The sequence below is a fragment of the Mytilus edulis genome, chromosome 4 (assembly GCF_963676685.1).
Source record: "Mytilus edulis chromosome 4, xbMytEdul2.2, whole genome shotgun sequence".
NCBI lineage: Eukaryota > Metazoa > Mollusca > Bivalvia > Mytilida > Mytilidae > Mytilus > Mytilus edulis.
Genome location: NC_092347.1, coordinates 64357220 through 64382025, shown reverse-complemented (window position 1 = coordinate 64382025; position 24806 = coordinate 64357220). Strand labels below are relative to the sequence as shown.

The 24806-nt window shown below is 30.7% G+C and overlaps 2 protein-coding genes across 2 annotated transcripts; one reads left to right on the top strand and one right to left on the bottom strand.

The window, feature by feature from the left end:
- Positions 1-1476: 1476 nt before the first annotated feature.
- Positions 1477-9999, top strand: LOC139520214 (peptidylglycine alpha-hydroxylating monooxygenase-like). Its single transcript, XM_071312682.1, has 12 exons — positions 1477-1612; positions 3274-3328; positions 4077-4164; positions 4541-4653; positions 5261-5338; positions 5760-5808; positions 6679-6743; positions 6991-7074; positions 8107-8183; positions 8900-8953; positions 9360-9409; positions 9772-9999. The coding sequence occupies exons 1-12, from the start codon at positions 1496-1498 to the stop codon at positions 9968-9970; spliced, it is 1029 nt and encodes a 342-aa protein (XP_071168783.1). The 5' UTR covers positions 1477-1495; the 3' UTR covers positions 9971-9999.
- On the bottom strand, positions 9991-24001 carry LOC139520213 (dynein axonemal assembly factor 4-like). Its single transcript, XM_071312681.1, has 11 exons — positions 23731-24001; positions 21385-21535; positions 20748-20881; positions 19198-19308; positions 18626-18707; positions 16264-16391; positions 15708-15808; positions 15201-15281; positions 14064-14136; positions 11777-11882; positions 9991-11142 (listed from the first exon to the last, which is right to left on the bottom strand). The coding sequence occupies exons 1-11, from the start codon at positions 23851-23853 to the stop codon at positions 11036-11038; spliced, it is 1197 nt and encodes a 398-aa protein (XP_071168782.1). The 5' UTR covers positions 23854-24001; the 3' UTR covers positions 9991-11035.
- Positions 24002-24806: the final 805 nt, after the last annotated feature.

The following is a 24806-nucleotide window of genomic DNA, read 5'->3' as shown; positions in this document are numbered from 1 at the left end:
TTTTTTCGCATAGTAAAATAAAATAAAATTAACTATGTGAGACTTCTAATTCTTAGTTTGCTAATTTTCATTATAACTAGAACACACCCGTGATATCGCGGGTCCGTGACTGAATTAAAGTATATAACTATGCGCAAGCCTTATTTTAGTATTAGTATTGTCATCTGATAAAGTCATGCCGATTATAAGATACACAGTTTTCTCTGCTTTCATATCTTTCTGTTTGAACCCGTCGAAGTGGAACTTATCAATTATTGGTAATATTAATTATTTGGAAAACAAAAGGTCCTGGAATGGAGTATTTTTTAATCAACAGCATTGTCCTATATTAGTTATAAATAAAGTTGAATTCTTTGATTCGCTGTTTTACGTCATGCCCGCTAACAAATTGAAAACTGTACCTATACGCCTTATTTTTAGTCCAGATTTTTCGTATTCGTATTGTTATCTTAGAAAGTCTTACTGATTAAAATACTACAATAGGTAACAATTCGACAATTTAGTAGTGTCAACCCTGTGATTATGACCCGTGTATATAGCATATTAATCTTGAATACACCGTTTGTTGGTGCGCCTGTCAGATGCGGAACGTACAGATAAGGTAATAGGTAACAGGTTAATATACTATTGGTATCGGTATCGGACTCGACCCGGAACTTCTTAATTATTGGCAATATTAATTACGTGGAAAACAAAAGGGCCTGGAGTGGTGTAATTTTTAATCTACACCTTAGTACTATAGTAGTTATATATAAAGTTGAAAAAGAGCAGGCTAATGCCGCTACAAGGCAGCACTCGCACCCGCAAAGTGGAAAGGGATTAATATAAGTTGCAAAACTTGTTTCCCAATCCACTATAAATAAATATGTTTAAACTAAAGTTGAATTCTTTGATTCGTCGTTTTTACGTGATGACGGCTGACAAATTGGACCTCGTAATTTTAGTATTATAGATATAATAATAAAATCATCTATATGATAGCGTCTTTTTTTAAATGAACGGTCATACCATATGAATAGTTTATAAGTTTAAAAAGTAAACTGTAACAGAGTGTAACAGAGTGTAACAGAGTGTTAATTACCCCGACCATATGCGTATGGTCCAACCGTACGCGTATGGTCGAACCATATGAGTATATACCCATATGGTCATGACCATACGCGTATGGTCCAAATACTCATATGGTTCGAAACATATACATCGATGAATAAACTCATCATAGATACCGGGAAAAGGTCTTCTGAAATTCAAATATAATGCTAAATTTGGCCAGTGAAAATAAGTCTAAATAAACAAATTGATTATAACGACTATTGTGAATACATCTACAGGTACCTTTTGTATACATAACCGATGCTTGCAACCTGTCGCACAACATGTAAATTTAAAATGACCGAACCCAGAAGCACTATTTGTACAAAGCTTTTGACATTTTATGATAACTATTTTCATTATCTATGACGATTGACCCTTATCTTTCACATTTATAACTACCATGTCCGGTAGTGAAGTTTTGGTATTTATATTTCTGTTTATCATTCAGATTATTGTAACTGAAACAAATGAAGTGTATGGTCTTACTATTCGGATGCCAAATGTAGTCCCACAGAAGGTAAGGAGGGAAAGGTATTTTCATTATTAAATATATCTTTTTAAGTATATGTTGATATTTATTCAGTAAAAGCTAGAGGAGTGTCGAACCAATATTTCAAAAAAACTTTTAAGAACTAGACAATAGCAATTGATTTGAACCTGACAGCGCTTATATTAAAAAATAATAGATTGGACTAACTCACATATAAATTGTACGAATAATCAACAGTTGAAGATTGTTTTATCTATGTTTTCAATTGGGAGGTTATTGTGTCAAACGTGCAGACATTGCTTGGTTGCAGTGAGACACGTATCATATAGATGGAAAACAAAAGGTACTTCAGTGACAAATTTCCAGACAGATGCATGTTACTACAAAATTGAGTATTATGGCAAGCCGTTCTCGTCAAAACTATGTTTAAACCATTTTTCGAAAAATTTACACACTGAGAATTACAACAAAGCACACTGAGATTTAAAAACTTCAAAACGCACACTGAGAATTGAAAATTACACACTGAGAATTGAAAATTACACACTGAGAATTAAAAATTACACACTGAGATTTCATAAAGACGCACTGAGATTACAAAAATGAAAAACGCACACTGAGAATTGAAAATTACACACTGAGAATTGAAAACTACACACTGAGAATTGAAAATTACACACTGAGATTTCAAAAAGACACACTGAGAATAAATAAACTGAAAACACACACTGAGAATTTGAAATTACACACTGAGAATTTAAAATTACACACTGAGATTTGTGCGCACTTTTTATGCGCACATATCTAATTAGCATACTTAATCTGAATCTATTACAAGCTTAAAACAACAAGGGGACATAACTCGTTAGTCCTTCGATTTGGTTCCAAATTATTAATAAAAAAAAACTTTAGAAATACAAGAACAAGAAAAATACCCACTTACTCTTATTCCAAAATATAACCAAATGGTGAAAAACTTTATTAAAATTATAAGAAAACATTGGAACAATCTGCAAAAGAATGCAGTGAAATTTTTTACTCAAGTGTCTATTATAGCATATAAATGTAACAAACATATAAAAGATTAACTAGCGAAATCAGGGAAACAGTTGGAAGACTTTTGAAAAGAGACATATGTTTAATTACTGGTAGTAATGATCTGAATTATAGGCAACAAACTTATGAATATGAGCGATGTTAAGTCTTGAAATTTATTACGAATGTTGGTTGAAGGAATCGCATTTCATTATAATGACAAGAGTTCTTGAGATCAAGATATTAATCTGTTGAATTATTCATCTCATGAATATTCATTAGTAATTTGCATATTAATCTCAGTGTGTATTTTTGAAATCTCAGTGTGTAATTAACAATTCTCATTGTGTGTTTTTCAATTTATTTCATCTCAGTGTGTCTTTTTAAAATCTCAGTGTGTAATTTTGAATTCTCAGTGTGTGTGTTTTGGTTTTTTTAAATCTCAGTGTGTAATTTCGATTTCTCAGTGTGTTATTTTAGGTTTTTAAATCTCAGTGTGTATTTTTTTCGAAAAAAGGGTTTAAACATAGTTTTGACGAGAACGGCTTGCCATAGAGTATTCATGGTGCATATTATAAACTGTTTTAAATTATATGTTCATAAATTTTTTATTACTAAAACATGCATTGACAAAATAATCATTCTTTTTATAGCCGGATAGCTTACTCTGCCATGCAGTTAAACTAGATCCAATAGAGTCATACATATGTAAGTAAAACGCCATGGATATACTATTTAAGTATTTTATTTTATTGGAATTTAACATGATTGAATACTGCATGGTACAAAAAGATAAAAAGATAAGTCATTAATTATCATACATAATAAAAGGAGGGCGTAAGTACCCATCCCTATATATATGCAAAGGACTTGGAATTTACACTAAAGCCTTTGGAAGTGAGCTGATTGATATTTTATAGGGCTTGTCATTCGACATGCTTTAAATTATACAATCATGCATATCTCACTAATGTATCGGTATCAGAAGTTCTAACGTACACCTCTTTTTGGAGACTTTACGTTTAAGCAAACAATCATGATAATCAACCAATCTCAATGAATACGATCAAATTAGAAACTGTTTAAGGCAGAATAAACAGACATGTTAGTGGTGCACGAAGAATCAAATACAGAACAATGCACCACAACTTAAACACAAAAACAAAACGCAGACACATTTGCAATGTTATGTAACTATAAACACATGGAGTAAACATAGTAGAGGATAATTATTATGTATGTACAAAGTTTTGTTGAAAGAATACTCATACTTATTGCAGATTCCATATAAAAAAACCTTCAGTTAGAATATTTCTAGCTTCAACAACATGAGATTTAAAATGAAATCACTTAAAATGTGATCTGCCTATAAATTCACAAAAACTGCATCTTATATTTGTTTATTTATAAAATAAACGGTCATGGGTGTATAATATGTATTACAATATTTTTTTAGTGAAATTTGAACCTTTAGCTTCAAAGTCTGTGGCACATCATATGAACTTATTTGGATGTGATGAACCTGGATCTGATCTCCCGTCATGGTGGGTATTTTTTACTCTACTAATTACGGTATGCAACAACATCTGAAATCTTTTGTAAAATTAATTTTTTTGCGTCAAATGCGCTTTATAGATTATCTGGAAGAATCCAGGAACACTCAACCCAAAAATAGATTAAAAAGCCAATGATTTATAACAACATAAATACATGGAGAGCTAAATGGTCAATAGGAGCTTTCATTGCAATCAAGTGAGTTTGGACCAATTTTTTACTAATATTTTCTCAATTTATCATCGTGATGTTGTGATTTTCGTATTGGTGAGATTCGAAATTGAAATTATAATGAAATTTTCATGTACAGATTGTTCTAAGTGTTTTTCTTTGAGTAACAGTGACATCTCTGTTTTCCATACAAAGGACTTGTGGCGAAGAAAATGAAGAGGGTCATCGCCTTCCTATATGTAAACACGGACCTCCACGTATCTTATACGCATGGGCACTAGATGGAAAACCTAGGTCCCTACCTTCGGGTAAGTGAAGGTAAAAAAGAGAGGCAAAAGATTCTGGATGAATATTATATAAGTCGAGGAAAAAACTGAAATAGCCAAATAAAAAAAAAAAGACAATGATAAACAGTACACAAATCGCAGCATAAATAAAGACTGTGTACCATAAACCCTATCAGGGGTGGTCTTAGGTGCAACTGAAGGATGAGCAGATCCTGCTTCACATGTAACACCCGTGGTGTTACTCCTATAAAGTACGTTGATAAGATAAAGCGAGTGTTTATAAGGTACCACGAACTTGAAGTAGCAAATTGGTAATTGTGTCGTGTCTAAACCTAAGACATAAACCTTATGTCATGTAAGTTTTCTATGTAAGTTTTTCTAGCCATGGAGCAATACCAAATCATGATGAACTTGTTCATGGTAAGGGATAGTCTGTTACCGGTAGTACAAAGAACAAAACTATCATTGTGAGAACATCTGAGACACCATGACCTCCAAAATTGAAGTTCAATCATTTAAAATTAATAAATCAGTGACAACAAAAAAAAACCAACAAAAAATGAGTCACTGAGGCCAGGGCTGGACTAAGCTGATATAAAGAATGTAGATTTCTTTTTGTTTTATAAAGGTACTGGATATAGAGTTGGTGGAACAACTGGTATTAATTATTTATTAATTAATCTGCATTATAAAGACAAGCTGAGTCGTAAGTTTCGTTTGTAAAATCAGTTTGTTTTCCGAATTTGACAATTTCTTTGCAATTATTTCTTTAAATCAGTTTTCTGAAATTGAAAATTCCCTACAATATAATTTCGTAATTTCATATTTATGTTCATTTGACATTAAAAGTTGGCGAAAATATATAACATTTCATATGTTTTCATGGTCAAACTTTGGTGGCTAAACAAAAAGTATAGTAAAACGTATTAAAACCGAAAAAATCTCTTTAATCGTGAAATATATAAATTACATGATACTTAATGTTTGAGCCAGCGCAAATGGAGTAAAAGCCCAAAAACCAAGCAACTTATGGGCACATACATGTATATATTTTGAAATATCGTTAGTCTCGTGTACCCTATTCTGTTTTTAATGGAACATCAAAATAACACTACTATATTTTACAGCTGGTCAAACAGATAACTCTGGCTACTATTTGGAGATGACACACGATAAGTATGATTAACCTTCAATCAAATTTATTAACAGGGAGTCTTCAACGTATTCATTGGTATTGGCTTCGGTTAAGAAATGTGTGACTGTCCATCCCCAAACGGCAGAAAAAAACCTTTGCTGTGCAGTGTGTTTTGATTAGCAGTTACGTTTGGTCAGAATTGAGAAATTAAGAACCCTTGTAACTATTCAGGGGCTCCATCGGAGACCTGTTGCCATGCTTTATATCTGTCCTTTCCAAAATGCAATCATTTTCAAGTGGCATTCTTAATTTCGCACCAATCATCTATGAAGAGCCTATAATGTAGGATCTTTATATTGCATCTATCATTAATTAGTACTAGTCCTGAACATGCATGAAATAGCTGCCACTGGACGAAAAAGAAGACAACAATCATTATATCAATCTGAATACTGGAATCGATACTACATATAAGATAAAGTACTAGTATTTGGTTTTGTTAAAAAGTCCCTTTGTAGAACTTTTAATGAGCATTTAGCAGATTTCAAAATTCTAGAATATACTATTGCATGCAATTCTTTTTTAATCAAAACATTCGAAATGTTAACAATGATTAACTTTTTCTATATTCAAAATGGATGGGGTAATTTAAAACATATTACATAAAAAGGAGATGTGGTATGATTTCCAATTGGACATCTATCTATCCACTAGGGTTAAATTGATGAAGATTAGCACAGTTATAGGTCACTCTACATCCTTCAACAATGAGAAAAACACTTACAGTATTGTCAGCGATAAAAGGCCCTGACATGATAGATGTTTCAATTATTTTAGACATTTCTACTACCGATGTATTTGACCCTTAATCTTGTCATATATGCTATTTATGAAACGTGTAACTATTTCAGGCAACCTCTCCAGGTTGGACATTACATTCTTGGGACAATTGGTGAAATTCCACCTATGACCAAAGGTATATATATATATTAAAGGCTCATCTTAATATTATGGTGAAATACTAAGCTTTAATTGAAAACTGGCTTGATAAGCATTTGAACTAAAGCAATGCAACATTATTTATATCAATAGTACTGTTCTATTGTAACTTAGATGCAGTTATATCTAAAATGTATCAAGGAAATATTTTGTCAATAAAAAAACTAATATACCAAAAATAAAACATATTCATTTGCATGAACAATGTTTTCTTTCTATCCCAGAGTTCCATGCTGACAGTGGATGTAACTATGACTCCAAAGAAACTATCTACCCTATTGCCTATAGAACACATTCACATAATCTTGGTAAGTAGGAATTCAGTTTAGTGAATGAAAAAGTTCAAAGCATGCTTCCCTTTCAGCTGAATGTTGTATGTATTTTGTCAGCTCGCAAACTACTTCAAGGGAGAGGCGAGATATCAAAATGACATTCAAACTCATAAGTCGAAAATAAACTTAAGGATGTTTGCTGCTCAGTTTCTAAATAAATAACTTTTCATAAAACTAGTAGGTACTGATAGGGAATAAATTGAGGAATTAAAAAAGCAAAAAAAATATAGGGGTCCTTGTGCTTGTTTTCGAGATATAAGCCATTGGAATTTTGGCGGGAAAATGTTCTCTCTTGATTTTTCATAGCTTTATCATTGACCAGTTAAAGTTCTCAAATACTATTAAAAAATAAATAAAATTTTATAAGACTTTTACAAATGACTTATAATTATACATGTAAAAGATTTATAAAAAGAGAAATGGGGGTTCATGGGGAAATTTTTTTAAAGCATTCAATCTGACAAAAATTCCAAAACATGACAAGCAGACATCCTTAAAATGCCATGAATAAAAAAGAACAAGACGAACACTAGTACACAAACCACAACATGGAAAACTTCAGAATGAGCAACATGAACCCAACCAAAAACTGGTTGTGATCTCAAGTGCTCAGGAAGGTAGAATTTTCTGCTCCACATGACACTTGTCGTGTTGCTCATGCAAGCACAAACCCTGGTTATAAGTATAATTCAGTATGTTACATTTTATGCTAGTATGCATATTTATTATTCTGTACAAAATTCCTTATTGAGATGATTACAATAAGGTAAAATTATTTCAAAGAGTGTATATCATTTTATCATTCATTTTTTTATTTGAACTTTCCTGTCTTTAAAATAGATCTACGTAACACCTGGAGCCATACTGCACTCTCGAGTATTTGGTAATTAACAAAAGTGTTATATTGATTATAAAAACAAGAAGACAGTGGTACGATTGCCAATGAGACAGACAACTCTCCAACAGTGACCAAATGGCCATTTTATAACAATTCATTGATATTTTCAGGAGTGGTGACATCAGGATATAGATATAGAGATGGAACCTACACAGAGATAGGAAGAATGTCTCCTCAGCTTCCTCAAGTAACTTTTGCAAAAGATTTAGATGTTTACTTGAAATATTTATATTTATATTGAATAACTAACATGTCCATTATGCTGCTGAAGATTTAAGAAAGGTGACGCTTCAAGGAGATGGGACAATTTCCCCTGAAATACATCACACTTACAACAATTGTGAAAAAATATTTGATCTAAATTTTATTTTTAAATCACATCTAATATGGTCACTGTGAGGTTGTTATGACATACATGATGGTGTTTTTTTTTCTGAATTTGTAAATGTTTAAAGACATCCTTTGATGAAAAATATTTTTTTTTAAAAAACATGAAAAATTGCATCACATCATTTTGATAAAAAAGTTATACAGTAGAATACAATTTTGATATTGTAGAAATATAAAAACAAGTAAAAATCCATAATAGTATAAAATTCTGATATTTAAATGTCAGAAGGTTTTATTGCAAAAATATTATTGGGACACAAATTACAAGTATCAATTTCATATTTTCATAAACATTGTAAAATTGATAAATAAAATAAAGAATGTGTCAAGGAGACAACCCGACCATAGACCAGAAAACATCCCAAGGCTACTACATGCTTCAGATAATTAAATGCTTGCAAGTCTTAGTTTTGCTTTGCTTTATGAACATAAAATGGATGTGTTGATGTCTTATGTAATATCAATTCTTAATATTCATTGCTTAGACACTGTCTGATCCCTTTATACTTGCAGACTTTTTATGATGTAGCAGAACCAAACATGAATATTACAACTGGAGATTTATTGGTAAATAGTCAACCATTATCTTTATCTCGTGAAATTCTATTTCTTTATAATAAAATTTTATCATTGTTTTCTGATGTCTTGCCTCTGCATTATGTTGAAAAATATTCCTCATGTTTTACCATGATATGCTAATTGCAGGTCTCAGTAGCCTTTGTTATATTTGTTCACAAGATGTACTATATGTGATTTAGTGTGTGACACATGGTATAGAAATAAGCTTATTGTGTACTGAACTCTAAATTTCTATTGATCATTTGTGTTGTTGAGTTATGGTTTCATTTACAAATACCCAAAATCTCTAATCATTTCTATGTACATTTGTACTTGTGATTTTTTCTTTCTTATACTGATATAATAGTTATTAAGGTCATGTGTAGTAAAATAATTTACATATGAAATATTTTAGATATCTCGCTGTACCATGAGCAGTCAAAGAAAATTTCCTACAAATATAGGGTAAGGTTAAAGATATTATAACTTAGGTTTTAACTAACATTGACAACATATAAATTAACATTTTATTATTGCATTACAACACCACATGATTCTCTAGAAGTTGTTATATATCCTTTTGATGTCAATTATATCTTCACAGACTTTGATTGGTAGCTGGTAGAATTTTAATTCATCTTTTCTCTAATTAGTGATATGATTTTATGCGGATGTATTTTTATCATTTGTTTTAAACAAAAATATAAAAGCAATTTATGTTAAAAAAAAATATGCAAGATTTTTATATTGTATTCCAGTGTTATTCTTCAGAGGACTGGGATTCCTATGAAATCATGAACACTGTATTTTTCTATTTCTTTCCACAGACCAACTAACAAAGATGAGATGTGTAATTTCTACATTATGTATTATACATCTAGACAAGAGGATATAAAAGATGAAAGAATGTGCTTCAGGGATCACAACAGTTTCCATCTCAAAGACTATATAACAACTTTACCACCGAATATCAGCTCAATAGTTGGACTGCCAAAGTTTGAAAGGACTGACCCATACGCTGTATAATCAAATCATTAAATAAAATGTCAATTGTATTATGATTTATTTCATTAAAAGTATAAAATATATAAATAAAAACAATATGCAACATAACAAATAATTCAAAGTATAGAAAAACAGTAAAAAAACCAAAACAATACAAATATTTGGACGGAATGACTGTTACAAATCACATAGTGTTTGATGTTAATTTATTTCAATAATTGCGATTGTTGAAAACAATAGACAAAGTGATAGATTTAATAATTAAGATACATTGTCAGATGCTGTATACAAACAATGCGATAAAAAAAAATTGTTGGTTTTTATATTACACAAAACCTATCTGGCCACAATTTCCACAATAATAACAAATAAATTTATGAATTTAAAGAGTGAATGAATAAATGAATAAACAAATAAAAGAAAGAAGAATAAATAGGTGTATACAACAATAACTGTTTATGTTGTAAGGCACATATATACTAAAAGATGCTTGTTTTTTTTGTACTTTCATACATATCAACTCTGAATAACAAACGAAATAACATAAAAAGAAGCTTAGTTTTTACAAATCATATAATTTTTTGATAGATAATTTTAAATTGAATATTGTGTAACATATGAATTGAAGACTGATTTGTTCAAAGCAGCTACTATGCTCTTACAGACTGGTTAAGTTTAGGGACCAGACTATGATTCAAATATTCTGAACAAAATCACAGGAACGTGAGCTTTCAGTCTATACAACATAACATAATCATAAAAAACATGATGTAATCAGAATTGATAGATGTCACTTTAATAATTTCACATACATTTAAATAAATAATATTATCAACCATCCATTTTTGTTTAACATTATTTGTTGATTACTTATATACAAGTTCCTTCAGCATGTTCAAGTGTTTGTTTTTGAATATCCAAGTACACACTCTGGTTATTATCAATAATAATGTTTGTAAAATCAATTCTTTTATTATTGAAAATTCAACACTGCACCAATTACCGATATCCTACTTTTGGAAATATTGATCTGGTTGTTGGTCCTTCACTTAACCTGGTATCCTTTAAGATCCTTGTCTTTCTTCCTCAGCTCCCTGTACTACTTTGTATAATCTGTCTGATTTTCTCTGCATCAGCCTTTAATTGTTCATTGTTTGGTTCAATTTTCAGAGCACATTCATAATCCTGTAAACCTGTAAATAGAAATTATAATTTATCCCATAAAAAAATGGCAGACTGATTTAATTGCATGCAAAAATTAATCAGATATGCAATACAATTTACAAACTTTCCTTTTTGTAGTAAATCAAAACTTTTCAGATCTGCCTCAGTTAATTAGCTCATATCTTTTGTAGTAAATTCTGACAACCACTTCTGTTTTGTATAGACTAGACAATCATTGCACAACAGTCACTTTATATAAATGGTTGTAATTGGGAATCATTGAAACCCACAACAAATTGGTTCTTCAGCATGTAAATTATAACAATACTTTAATTTTCTCAATCATTTTTAATGTAAGGAAATCGTCATATTTTATTTGCTCTTCTTTTATTTATGCACCAGGTATTTGCATATCCATATAATGATATATATCAACAATCTAAAACTATCTTTCAATCAGATTGAGGTACTTTGAAATTGGAAACACATCCAAGTTAAACCTTTTTCAATAACAACTTATGTTTAATTATAATAATTTCATGTTATAAAAACATATTATTATAAAAACAAATCAAGACTTTTTTATACTCCCTATAATTCCCTTTATAAGATCTAGAAATTACAATAACCTAATACTTTTGCTATACATTGATTAATACTGACCTTCTACATACAACTCCAGTTGACAGAAAGCTGTTCCTTTTCTTACCAATGCCTTTAATCTACTCGCAGCATTCTGAGGTACTGGTGGATGAAGCAGGTCTATTGCCTTAAATAACAAAAATTTTATATTACAAAATAATTTAATTTTGAATGTAACGCGTCTTCTGATTGGCTGATGTTATTTTGTTATCAGCCCATAGACATAATTATTTAGTCATGTGACCGTGACGTCATCAACGTTTTTTTCATGGTTTTCTACAGTTTAAAATGGAACCTAGAATTAAATTATAAGAAATGACTAGAAATTTTTCTTTCTATTCGAAATAACGTAAAAAATGTGGTGCACACTTTTAAATAACCCGCTATGCGTGTTATACAGTGTGCACCAAATTTTTTACGTTATTTCTTCATAGACAGAAAAAACATTACAGTCATTCCTTAATTAGTAAATAGATTTAGTCTATGCAGCACTGGTGTTAACATTGTATTTAAATGGCAAGGTTTATAATATGTATTTGTGAAATCATGAAGGCATTTGGAAATAAGATACTGATTGCACAACAGCATTTTGTAAGTAAGATTCTGAAATATAAAACATGTTTCACTGAAATAAACAGTGGTTGTAGAAGAGTTGTTGATCTAAAGTGCATATCCATATTTTTCTATTTATTAGATAATCATTTTTCACTCAGGTAAATTAATCAATTAGTGATAGAAATTTAAAGGTCCCACTAAATAAACTACATAAAGACCAATAGCAAGTGTTTATTGAATGGGGCATAAAAACCTACAAAAGTTGAAATCAACTGGTAACCTTCAAGTGAATATGTGGAAAAGTATCATTAGGTTTGAAATAAAACTGATATTTTTCCTATTTCTATAACAAGATGAATGTTAAGAGTTGTCTCCCATACACAACAAATTTGACTCTTTCATGGTTAAATGTAACATGATTTTGATATTTGGCATAAATTTCAGTGGTCTCCTATTACAAAGTTTGTGTGGTGGCCCAAATATTTTTTTAGCTTATTTTTGTTATGGTCAGTTACTGTAACTTCAGAAATTAAAATTGTGTGCATTTATAATTACAATTGCGATTTTTGAAGAATGGACAAAACTGTGGGATTAATTAACAAGATTTTGGGAAAATCTGCATACAGTTATTTGTATAAATTTTAGAATGCAAGTGCTTATTACTGCTATACTTATCAGGTCACATTATTTCCATTAATAAACATTGCACTTTAATTTTGAATTAAAAGTTACAAAAAAAAAAATCAAGTTAATTTTACCCAAATTTCCTAATTACAAAATTGTTACGGCGTAAACATTTACTGAAATGAAAAAAAGGAAAAAAGTAGGTGATATGGCTACTTTGGTAAAGAACTTTCACGATACTCAAGATATCATAACACGGCTGTTCTGTTAAAATATATTGAGGACCCAGGAAAGCTTTATTGATTTTTAAATTCCCAACTATTGGTGGGTGTCTGGACAGTTAAATATAAACAAGGCCAAGCAAATTACATTTTTGTTCAAGATTGAATGATTGATTGATTTTGTTACACCACTTTCAGCAAAACTTTGCTATTTTTTTTAAGCCAGTTTTTATTGATGGAGGAAGCCAAGAGTCCCTGGAATGAATCAAAACCTTTGGCAGGAAAAATCACAATCCTAGTCAATTGCATATTAAGCATGAGACAAAAGAAAAGAATAAGTATTTTCATAAAAGCATGCTTTATTTGATCATGGGTATCATAATAATATCAGCTAAATAGAGGTTATAATCAAGTACTGTAAATTCAGAAATTATTGCTTGAATTTATAATTGTGATTCTTTCATTTTAGGCTAACATGCAATTTTAATTTTTGCAACATATTGAACAAGAATGTGTCCCCAGTACAGGATGCCCCCCTCTCACTATCATTTTCTATGTTCAGTGGACCGTTTTATTGGGATCAGAACTCTAATTTGGCATTACAATTGGAAAGATCATATCATAAGTAACATGTATACTAAGTTTCAGATTGATTGGACTTCAACTTCATCAAAAACTACCTCGACCAAAAACTTTAACCTGAAGCAGGACAGAAGAACGAACGAACGGATGCACAGACCAGAAAACATAATGCCCCTCTACTATCGTAGGTGAGGCATAAAAATCCTGTTTCATATAAAAATTTCAAAATGAAATTGTAAATTATTGCGATAATAACCCTGTCTCCTTTATCCGCAATAATTTCTGAATTTACAGTAATAAATTGTTCTGAAGTTAGAGACACATACCTTAGAACAATCTTCTATGGTCTTGAAAAAGTTTCTTAATTTCAAATGACATGCTGCTCTATTTGAATATAATCTAAGTACATGTTAAGGATTATACATGGCCATGGAACATTTAATCTGTGTTACCAAAGTTATATATCTTATTAAAACTATCTGCTGTTTAAAAATATATCTCTCTAATCAGAGGTACATGCATGTGACTTCAAAATGGCACAAAATCTTATCAAATTAAATGTAGTGTGTATGGAAATTCATTATGGTGATGCATTAACTATAGCTTAAGTATCAGGAAAATCTAGAGTAAAGTTACTTGAATTAATTGTTGCATCTGTCAGAGAAAGTTAAGCTTATTAGTACATTGTACTGCCAAATCCGTGGTGTTGTGGTTAGTGCATCAGACTACTAACACAAAGGTTCCTGGTACGATTCCCGTTCTGGGTAGAAAATTTCAGGGACTAAGTTTTCGGCTCTCCCTTGACACCATTTATGAGTATGGTCTTGAGGAAACGATGATAGTCGGTCCTAAGGGGACAAAAAATGGCTGACCCGTGTTAAGAAAGAGCCATATCTCTTGCACATTAAAGACACCTTTGTAGATTTCGAAAAAAGAGCAGGCTAATGCTGCTACAAGGCAGCACTCGCACCCACAAAGTGGAAAGGGATTAATATAAGTTGCAAAACTTGTTTCCCAATCCACTATAACTAAATATGTTTAAAGTAAGAGATCTCTGATCAGCAGCATAAAAAAATGCATGCATTGGCATACTATTAGCCATTGTTAATGTTACTCCATAGACAAAATAACCATGACAATCTAAAAATAGACAATGACGAACAACTACTTGCATATGAAAACATTTGAAACTATCATCTACATTTTAATAGTACCACAACTTTATTTTCAATGTGCTGACAAGCACAAATTGTTTGACATTATTGAGCCTTTCCAATTAATGAAATTAAAAAAAAAAAATTAAACCAAAATTCCGTCATGCATGGTGAGTTCAAACTTTACACGATCGTTAACTTTAACACCGAAATAATTTATTTCCTCAAGCCTAATCTGTTTAGCCTAAAGCATCATTACTGAAGTTACAATATAACTTGATATGTGACTAGAACATTGTATAAGGATACGATGGCATCTTTGGACTATATCTGAGTGCTGTAGTGTAGGCATTCACTGCTGCTTGGAAATTACCAGCTTTGAAAAACTCACTACAAAATAATAAACATGCACAATATAATAACTTTACAATACTGACCAATTGATATTAAAGCAGTTATAATACATGACAGTTATAGGTATTTTTTTTTAAGATTGGAAATTTTGTTGATACCTAAATTTCTGTCAAAATCTGAAGGAATTTCAATTCTTTTTCAAGAAAAATGTTAGTTTCAAATGCAGATGAATTTGCTGACTAATCCACACTTTTGTACAATATATAATAATACTAGAAGAAAATAATTAAGAACTTTGACTTTCTGACAAAATAATAAATAAAAAAAATATATACAAATTATTATGAATCAGAGAAATATGAAATTTGTTATTAGCATCATTTACATGAGTTCAAGGGTCAGAGGTAATTTGAGTTCCTAATTTGACTGAAAATAATTGACCCCTAGTGTTAGCACACTTACTTTGCCTTATCTCTCATGAATAATGGATTCTTTTCTTCTTCTGTTAAATCTGAATCCTCTACCTCTAATGCCTTCCTAGCATCAGCTTGTTTCTGCAACCACTACAAATAGAAACAATATACTTGCTTAATCTTTTAGTTACTATTTTTCATTTATTAAAAACATTTAGAGCTTTTACAGTAGATTTCTTTGTTGGTTTTTCTCATTGTTGAAGGCCATATGTTTGCCTATAATTGTTTAAATCCACTTCATTTGAACTTTGGTGGATAGTTGTTTCATTGGCAATCATACCATATCTCTTTATTTTTTATATTTATTACTGTAAACATTTTTTTTTATGTAAATGAACATACTAATATGAATACAATCATTACAGAAAATAAATATGAGATGTTATCAATAACACATATGCGTTTTGCTAAATTTCAAAAAAATATCAGTTGTAAATACAAAAGGTAATTTTCAACTTAAAAGCGTTTTTTTTTTAATATTTAAAAATGGTATACACATAAACATAAAGAGTTTATATTACTTCCTATTTGGTTTTACTATTTACCTCTTCTTCTTGTGGTGTCTGTGATTCCCTGGCAGCTGTAGGAAATATCCTTTTTGTGAACTTCACTTCAATTTTACCAACCTCCCTCCTTGGCACACCTTCAGCTGTTTCTTCAAATATATTCTTTCCTGAAATCATTTCGAATAATTCCTCATATCAATTTGTTAGAAGTATGTTGAACTCAGTTTAAAAAAAACCATAAAGATCAGTATCTTTTCTTTTCAAATTTTTACAAAGACATTTTTGATACAGTTCCTTTTATTAACCAAAGTTTTAAAATTAGAAGTCTGAAATTTTCATTCTATCTTCTGAAATTTTCATTCTATCTTCTGAAATTTTCATTCTATCTATGTGTTTGATTATGAGAAATAAATCAGTCTTTCCTTGGAATTGGAATTTTCCAAATACCTAAAAAAGCTTTAAATTCAAATCAACCTTTCACCAGTTTTAAACTTTCAAAGCAGTTTTTTGAAAAATTTCATAGCAGGTTTTTATTATGGATAATGCTTAATATGGTTGTCATTGATTGACCAATTCAGAAAATGATATAAAAATGTATTTAATATACAAAAAATGCAGGTCATTGAAAAACAAACTCGAAAGTAGCAAAGTGTTAAGCAAACTGATATTACTTAAAGTATTTTATAGTAAAAAAAAACTAAAAAAAATACATTTCATTTTCTGAAGCTTTATATATATAGTTTTAAAATTTCTGAATTGCAGTATCAATACAACCTTATTTATTATATGGAAAAAGTGAACAATATGCATTCCATCATTTTTTTCATATTCTGGCAAAATTTACAGCAGAAAATGTAAGAATTGACCCTGAAAACCTATCATTCTTTATAACAACAACATCAACAATACTTTATTTAAGAGTGTTACACAGTTAGCTATATAACTAATCTTCCCTACGGCCCTCATCATAGAAAAAAAAATCATAAACAAATTGCATACATTGCATACATTAGTATAAAAGTCAAGTATGATTATAATGTTCAATACAACTTGATACAAGAGGCTGTCACAACGACAGCAAACCGGATTTATTAACATTTATTTGTGTCCTGGTAATATCACAAGAACCATTACTGATGAATGGTGTAAGTGAAAATAGTCAATATCAAATTTGACCTTCATTTTGTCATCAGTATCAACATATTAAAATTTGGGAAGCTTTGGTTGAATGGTTCATGAGAATTTGCACGGACACGACTGGAAACACCATTTTTCAATCTTTCAAGAACCATAACTCCTGAACGGTAAAAGTCAAAATCGTCATTATTGAACTTGACCTCCATTTTGTCATCAGTAACAACATATGAAAATTTGGGAAGCTTTGGTAGAACAGTTCATGTGTAAATGCACGGACACGACTGGAAACTCCCTTTTTCAATCTTTCAAGAACCATAACTCCTGAACGATAAAAGTTAAAATCGCCATTATAGAACTTGACCTTTATTTAGTTGTCATTGTCAGTAACAACATATTAAAATTTTAAAAGCTTTGGTTGAACGGTTCATGAGTTAATGCACGGACAACATTTGATTGCCGCCCGTCCGACTGGCTGCCCGCCGTACATCCCCAAATCAATAACCGACATTTTTGTCACAAAAATCCGGTTAAAAATGTTATGAAGATTCAAACATGATGAATCTTTGACATAATCAGTTTCCAAACCGGAAGAAGCATACATTTTTGTTAATGTCCTTTTTTCTGTTGAACTAATAGGAGAAAGAGGTAATATCGAAATAAAAAAATAATGTAACTACATTTAAATTTTACAATTATTTAGTTTATGTACAGCTTATTTGAAAACAAAAATAAAAAATATAGGTCACCGATGAGTTAAAAAAGATATTTCAAATTAAATGCCAAAAACTGGCATTTTTGCACCAAATGGAGATAATTTGGAGCTTTTTCAATGATATAAACATTTTAAAAGTCATCTGGGGCCAAACCAAATCGATTTTTTGGGTTGATTTTTGTACCATATCATAAAGTAATAACTAATAGTGTAATAAATAAAATTTGTAATGAAAAAATAAAGGTTTAATTTTTGTACCCGCGAGCCACCTTAAATGTCATCACAAACTTATAATGTTTTCTTCTCTGTTCAACTGTCATCCAGTTTAAGTGTTTGAATAAGTGCTCGGAAGGAGCGAAAGGGTCTTTTCTCGTATTTATCTAGCAGCTCTCTTTTGTAATTTTAAATAGCCTATTTAAACCCTCACTGCTACAACGACTCCACACTATACAAAAAAAATCATTTAGTGGCAAGATATAACCATAAGAGGCTAATTTGCTGCAGTCTATAAGACTAACATGTGAAAAGCACAACACTCTATTATAAAACTACCTTTCTTTTTTCTTTGTTTTCTTTCTTCTTCTCTCTTTCTTGCTTCCTCTGCCATTTTCTCCTCCAATATTCTTTGTTTTTCCTAAATTAGTCATAAATATATAATGTATATTACAGATCTATTGTGGATCATTCATTTCTTTGAATATTAGATGTTTACCAAGACAAAAGAATAAAAGCATCAATATCAGATCAAAGCTGTAAATTCAAGGTTTCTGTTGTCAGCAGCCACTTTTATAATTTGCTAAAAAAAAACATGACCATGGTGAAAATTAGTTCAAAATGGTGCAAGAAAGGAGCACAAAAAATTTGAAAACATCTGGTTTTGACATCAGATTTTTGCATTCAGAACACATAAGATTTTATCAATTCAATAAATAAGTGGAAAAAATGAGTATCAATTATCAGTTTGATGTTAACTTTTAAAGCCTTCGTTGTCATTGCATCACGTTCATTATAGTTAGATATTGAAAAAAATAAATATTTGAAGCTTTTCTTACATGAACTAGCCATATCAACTTTGTGGTATCAAAGTTTGAACGAAATCAAAAGCAAGTTCTTAAATTACAAACCTCCTGAGCCATTTCTCTTTGTTCTTCTTTCCATCTTTCTAAATCCTCTGTGGCTTTCTGCCTCTCAGATTCTTTTATATTGTTTATTCTCATCCTATCTTCGTCTTCAATCTACAAATAAAATACAATCTATCAGTGTATATATTCCAATTGATATTTTATAGTGGGTCTTTCTATGTAGTGATGTTTCACTATTGTTTCAGATAAGAAAGAAGGTTTGGTATCATTAAAATGTTTAATCCCACTGCAATTGTTTGCACCTGTCAGGAATCTGATGTTCAGTAGTTGTCATTTGTTGATGTGGTTCATACCGGTAAGTGTTTCTCGTTTCTTCTATAGATTAGACCGTTGGTTTTCCCGTTTTACACTAGTAATTTTTTAGGGCCCTTTATAGCTTGCTGTTTGGTGTGAGCCAAGGTTTTGTGTTGAAGACAGTACCTTGACCAATAATGGTTTACTTTTATAAATTGTGACTTGGATGGAGAGTTGTCTCATTGGCACTCATACCACATCTTCCTACATTTATAGATATTATGTATGCTGTATTTTAAACCTCGTAAGGCCATTATATAATACCAACACAAATCATAAGAGGTCACATCTGGTTGCATAAGAAAATTGGTAGAAAAATGTTCCCTTGAATTAGACGGTTATAGGAAATTAATCCTACAATTCATTATAGTAAAAAAAAAATCTTAAGTCATAAACATATATCTAGTCATTCTAGTGTGTTTTAAAGTACCATTATCTTTTATTTGGTGTTTCTATAGAATATTTTAGAAACTTGATGTAAAATCATGGTAACTGAAGCTTGTACAGAGGAAAAAATTAGGTGAAAAATTAATTGGTAAAATTCCGGTGAAGGCTTCTTATATGCAATTGCAATAAAATGTTATGTGAAATTTTTTCCACAGCACTTCAAAGGATATAACTTCACTAAAGCCAAGTTTTTTTTTAAATAAGATTAATTTTGCACATTCTATTGAAAAGTGCAAATTTAATAACAACTTTTAGGGGAAAATCAATGGTGGTATAACATCTATTATAATGATAACATTATTACAACTGGCCTTCGTTTCACATGTATTTGTATGAATTGTAGTTCAGTTTTGTCACTTATCTAAATACATCATTATTACTGTAACATGATTAGACTGAGTTAAAATTACATGTCTAGATGATTTTTTTTAATCATTGGAATGATATAAGCAACTGTAACTCCAGTAAAACATTTTCATTTTTCCCCCAAACGTGTTGACACTATCAAAACATAACATTTTTTAAACTGAGACAGAGTTTCATGATTTCACATTAAATAGTCAAATTATTTTGACTCAACTGTTTTTATGGAGATAATTAATTTTCATGTAAAAGCAATTCAAATTTCACCAGTATAATTCTGTCTTAGTGACAAGACTGGTCCTTACATTTAGCTTCAATACATTGCAATATATTAATAAAAGAAAATAATTTATGATTCATTTCATCTTACATTTATTCATAGGATATTTAAATTTCATATGAGGGGGATAAATAGACTATTACCATACCTTCATCATTTCATTAACTGTATATTTTTCTGATGCCCTCTTTTTCTCTGCCTTATCCTTCCTTTCCTGTTCTGCCCTCTCCTGATTCTTTTGAATAGCTTCTTCTTTCTTCTGTTTTATAAGTTGTTTATCAACTGAAATCAAAATGCCAAATATACCATCAATAAAAGATGAAAGGGATTCTTAATACTTTTATAAGTATTTTTATTTAGTATACAATTTTGGATATAGTAAACTGCACATTGCTAGAAAACAAAGAAATATTTCTGTCAAAGTGAAAAACGTACATACATGTAATGGAAATATGCTAAATAATTGTAAACATTGATAAACAAAATTTCAATATGCTTACTGAAACTCAATCTGCTGCCCATTGGTACAAGTATTCTTATGAATTTAAAGACACTAAACGTAAAATACGAAATAATTATATTAGGCATCAAACATAACAAGAAAAAAATTATATAGTTTTTATTTAGCAGATTTAATTCATAAACGATAAGTTTACAATTTACAGACATAAGAATTGTTCCAATAAAGATTTGTACAAATCTTAAGACTTTGGTTCCAACTTTCAAGGACACTAAGCAGGCATTTCATTCATACTGCACACATGTACAACTAGTATCATATTTACCAATTTCATCTTTAGAGAGCTGATACCACATTCCTGGTTCTTGTTTCTTCAGTTTAAACACAACAGCCCCATTTCCTATTTGAGCTGTACTGGTTTGGTCATCCACTGGTGCATGCAATAAACACTCAAATAAATAGGGTGGGAAACTAACCTAAAATTATCAAATTCATTTCATTTCTTAATGTCATCTGAAACTTCAAATTAAAAAAAAAGATGCATATGTTTTTTATAACTAAATACATGTAACTAGTTCTTATTACAAAACATGAACATATACTTTTATTCTCATGAAAATTCTAAAAATTTTCCAAATTAAGAAATTTTTCAATTGTTTGCTTCCCTGAGGAGTTCTTCGTATGCAGTGAACACAGTGTGACCTACATTTGTACCTCGTAAAAATCCTGTGGTCCTAATATACATGGACCTGTCATTGAAATGAACTTTTTAAACATGTGCTTTATATTCATGCTTTTTTGTTGATTGTTTACTTAGGTGACAATTGTTAAACTACGGCCTCAAAACACAATTAATTAGCTGCCATATTAGATGGAGAGACATCACTCATTGACAATCATACCACATCTTCTTATTTCTATATTATCCTTCAGAATATGTTCAAATTTTACTAGTACAAATGAATCTTAATCTTTAACATTTAAAAGCAAAATGGTAGTTACAATCTAATTATTTTAGAGATCCTGTGTCCATTGACATTTTGCTACATGTACAGTTTCAGAAGAAGATATAATTTACTGTTTCTAAAAATATGTGATACACCAATTTATAACATTTCAGTTGGATATAATGCATAGGTCACACATTCACAGATCACCTTGCAGGATCCACAATGCATTAAATCTCATTGATGATCCCAGAAATGCAGTTTCTGTAGTCCGATACGGATGCAAAATGGTTTCAATAATAGTATATGTTTTGAAATTTCTACCAAGGACAATGACAGACAACGTTCATCATGTTCATTTGACGACATGGTATAATACGGAAATTACTCTGTTTAGTACATAGTGACATGCGGATAAACAGCGGTTTGCTACCGTTAAACTAATGGTTAATATGAATGAGAACAGTCTGAAACAAAATAATATGAAGAGCCAAATTTTCTATACGCCCTTAATTCATTTCAGTAATTAAGCTTGTGATTTATCATTTCTATTTGGCAGTGAATCATAAATTTTTGTTTTGTTTTGACAAAAATTTAAGTTTTGTTAAATAAATTATTCATCTGTCTGCTGTACTATGTGTAGTTTTTAAGTTCATAATCCTCAGACTAACGACTGGTAGCAACTCATAAAACATATTTAAGACTATTCTTAGAAAGTTCTTGAATGTACCAGTAACTGGATAATGGACTTTTTCGCACATAATTCAGTCATGAAGGGCTCATACTGGACATGGATAGGTAGTCAGTCTCGAGTCTACTATCTACTCTGCCTCCAGTCACCTCTATGTCTGTCATCAAGTACGTACAATGTAGCTCCACCCAATGCCATTGCATTTTGTTCCATATTAACATGATCAATATACTATTCCAGCCAATCAATGTTGGATGTTATGTATACCTCAATATCAAGACACAGAATGTGTTGGACCCTATAAATAAGGAGTATTTATACATAATCCTTATGTCAGTTTATGGTGTTCTCTAAAATACCATATCTTGTCGTATTGTTACGTAGAAAACAGTAACAGACTGTCAGAACCCTGGTTGATCCCTAGCTATCCATATTGCAACTTCATTAAATCATACTGTTCCGTGACAAGCTTGTTACAAATCATATTTTTCCAGAAAATATGTGGTGTAACCCTATCTCTACGTACATTGTAGCTCTCTGGAAGTAACCATAGAAATAATTCAGGCCTACCAATAGAAACAGGTTATACGGTTTTGATAACGACTCAATCTGATTTGAACATTCTTAACTCATTGAGTCAGCTTTACTACAGTTGTAAACTTGTTTGATTCGATCATGGTCAAATTTTGAACACATTCAAGAATTTGTCTCAAAGAGATACAAGTACAAATATGAATGACTAAGTATGACTATAGATACAATACAGAAATCTTCGGACTAATACAGATTGCCACAAATGATGCCAAATCGTATCTGCTTCTAATCCAGCGTCAAATCTGTGAATGTGTGACAAAGGCATAATGCAAACATGGAATTATGTAGTTGAATTAAAAAGCAAAAGGTATGCTGTGTTCAATCACAAAATCAACCCGGACTCACATCCCTTTACTGGTTTGATCGCACCTGCATACAGTACTACATAAATTATAATTGTTTAGCTACATGTAATTATGTTACTCTAATCAAATCAAACCTTGATAAATTCCTCTGAAGACAACAAATCAACTTTGTTGGCTCGGACACCTTTCAAGGGAACGGTGATAAACATCATTTTCTCTGTTTCTTCCCACGTGTAATCTCTGATTAATAACGGCATAATGGCTTTTGTCTTTTGATAAAACAGTTTCGTGTGAATATTAAAAGCTGACGCAGTGCTGACTGTAAAAGTAATTCTACAAGAATAAACACGAAGTCTGCTAACAGGTATCGTCCATGACAGTTTCAACAACCAATGAAATTGACTGTAATATCAGTGATTAACAATTGTCCAATCGGAAAGCCTGTTGGGAACTCTTTGGGTTATCGATGTAAACAAAAGCACGTTGTGAAGGGAGCTGTCTAGAAGTAATCCCTTCAATCATTCCGGGTCAATATAATTGTTTCCGTTCCGTATGTAATTTAGGTTTTATATAGAACACAACAAAATTGTAATCGTCATCTTATCTTTAAATAACTTGTCTAAAAATAAATATGGGAAAAACATGGAATATATTTAAGATGAACGATCGTAATTATCGTCAACTGGTTGTTTTTTTTACATTGAAAACACTGATCTTTTGTTGTATAAAAAATAAAAAAATAAAATTATTGCAAAAAACATGAAACCCTGACGAGTTAAAAATGCAACCATAGTACATTGTATACACATGTGACAAGAAACATAAATGAAAAAAAGGGGGGATGCACACCTTTTTAAGGATCCTAGACATCTTGCAAAGACAATGATTGTTTGATGAACGCAAAGAATAGTTTCCATTAAGTCCATTTACATTTTGGTTAATATTAAATACTTGGCATAGGAATAAAGTGCAATACTAATTACGCACTTATGCATAAATACTCTTTTGTGATATGTGATTCGAGTTGTTTGAAAAGTTAACCATTTCTCGTTGTTTGAATAATGTTTTGGTGGTGTGTCATATGATTTCTTAATAGATATAGGAAGATATTGTATGAGTGCCAACGAGACAACTCAGGCATCCAAATAATAATTGGAATTAAAAATTATCGTGGCTTCCCTTTTTTTGTAATTTGAACATTTTTTTCCAT

Coding starts and splice junctions, on each gene's coding strand:
- LOC139520214 (XM_071312682.1), top strand. CDS start 1,496: ATGTCCGGTAGTGAAGTTTTGGTATTTATATTTCTGTTTATCATTCAG. Junction 1,613..3,273: donor CAAATGTAGTCCCACAGAAG/GTAAGGAGGGAA, acceptor TTCTTTTTATAG/CCGGATAGCTTACTCTGCCA. Junction 8,184..8,899: donor TGTCTCCTCAGCTTCCTCAA/GTAACTTTTGCA, acceptor TTATACTTGCAG/ACTTTTTATGATGTAGCAGA.
- LOC139520213 (XM_071312681.1), bottom strand. CDS start 23,853: ATGCCGTTATTAATCAGAGATTACACGTGGGAAGAAACAGAGAAAATG. Junction 18,708..19,197: donor AAAGAGAAATGGCTCAGGAG/GTTTGTAATTTA, acceptor TGACTAATTTAG/GAAAAACAAAGAATATTGGA. Junction 11,143..11,776: donor ACTGGAGTTGTATGTAGAAG/GTCAGTATTAAT, acceptor TTCTATTTACAG/GTTTACAGGATTATGAATGT.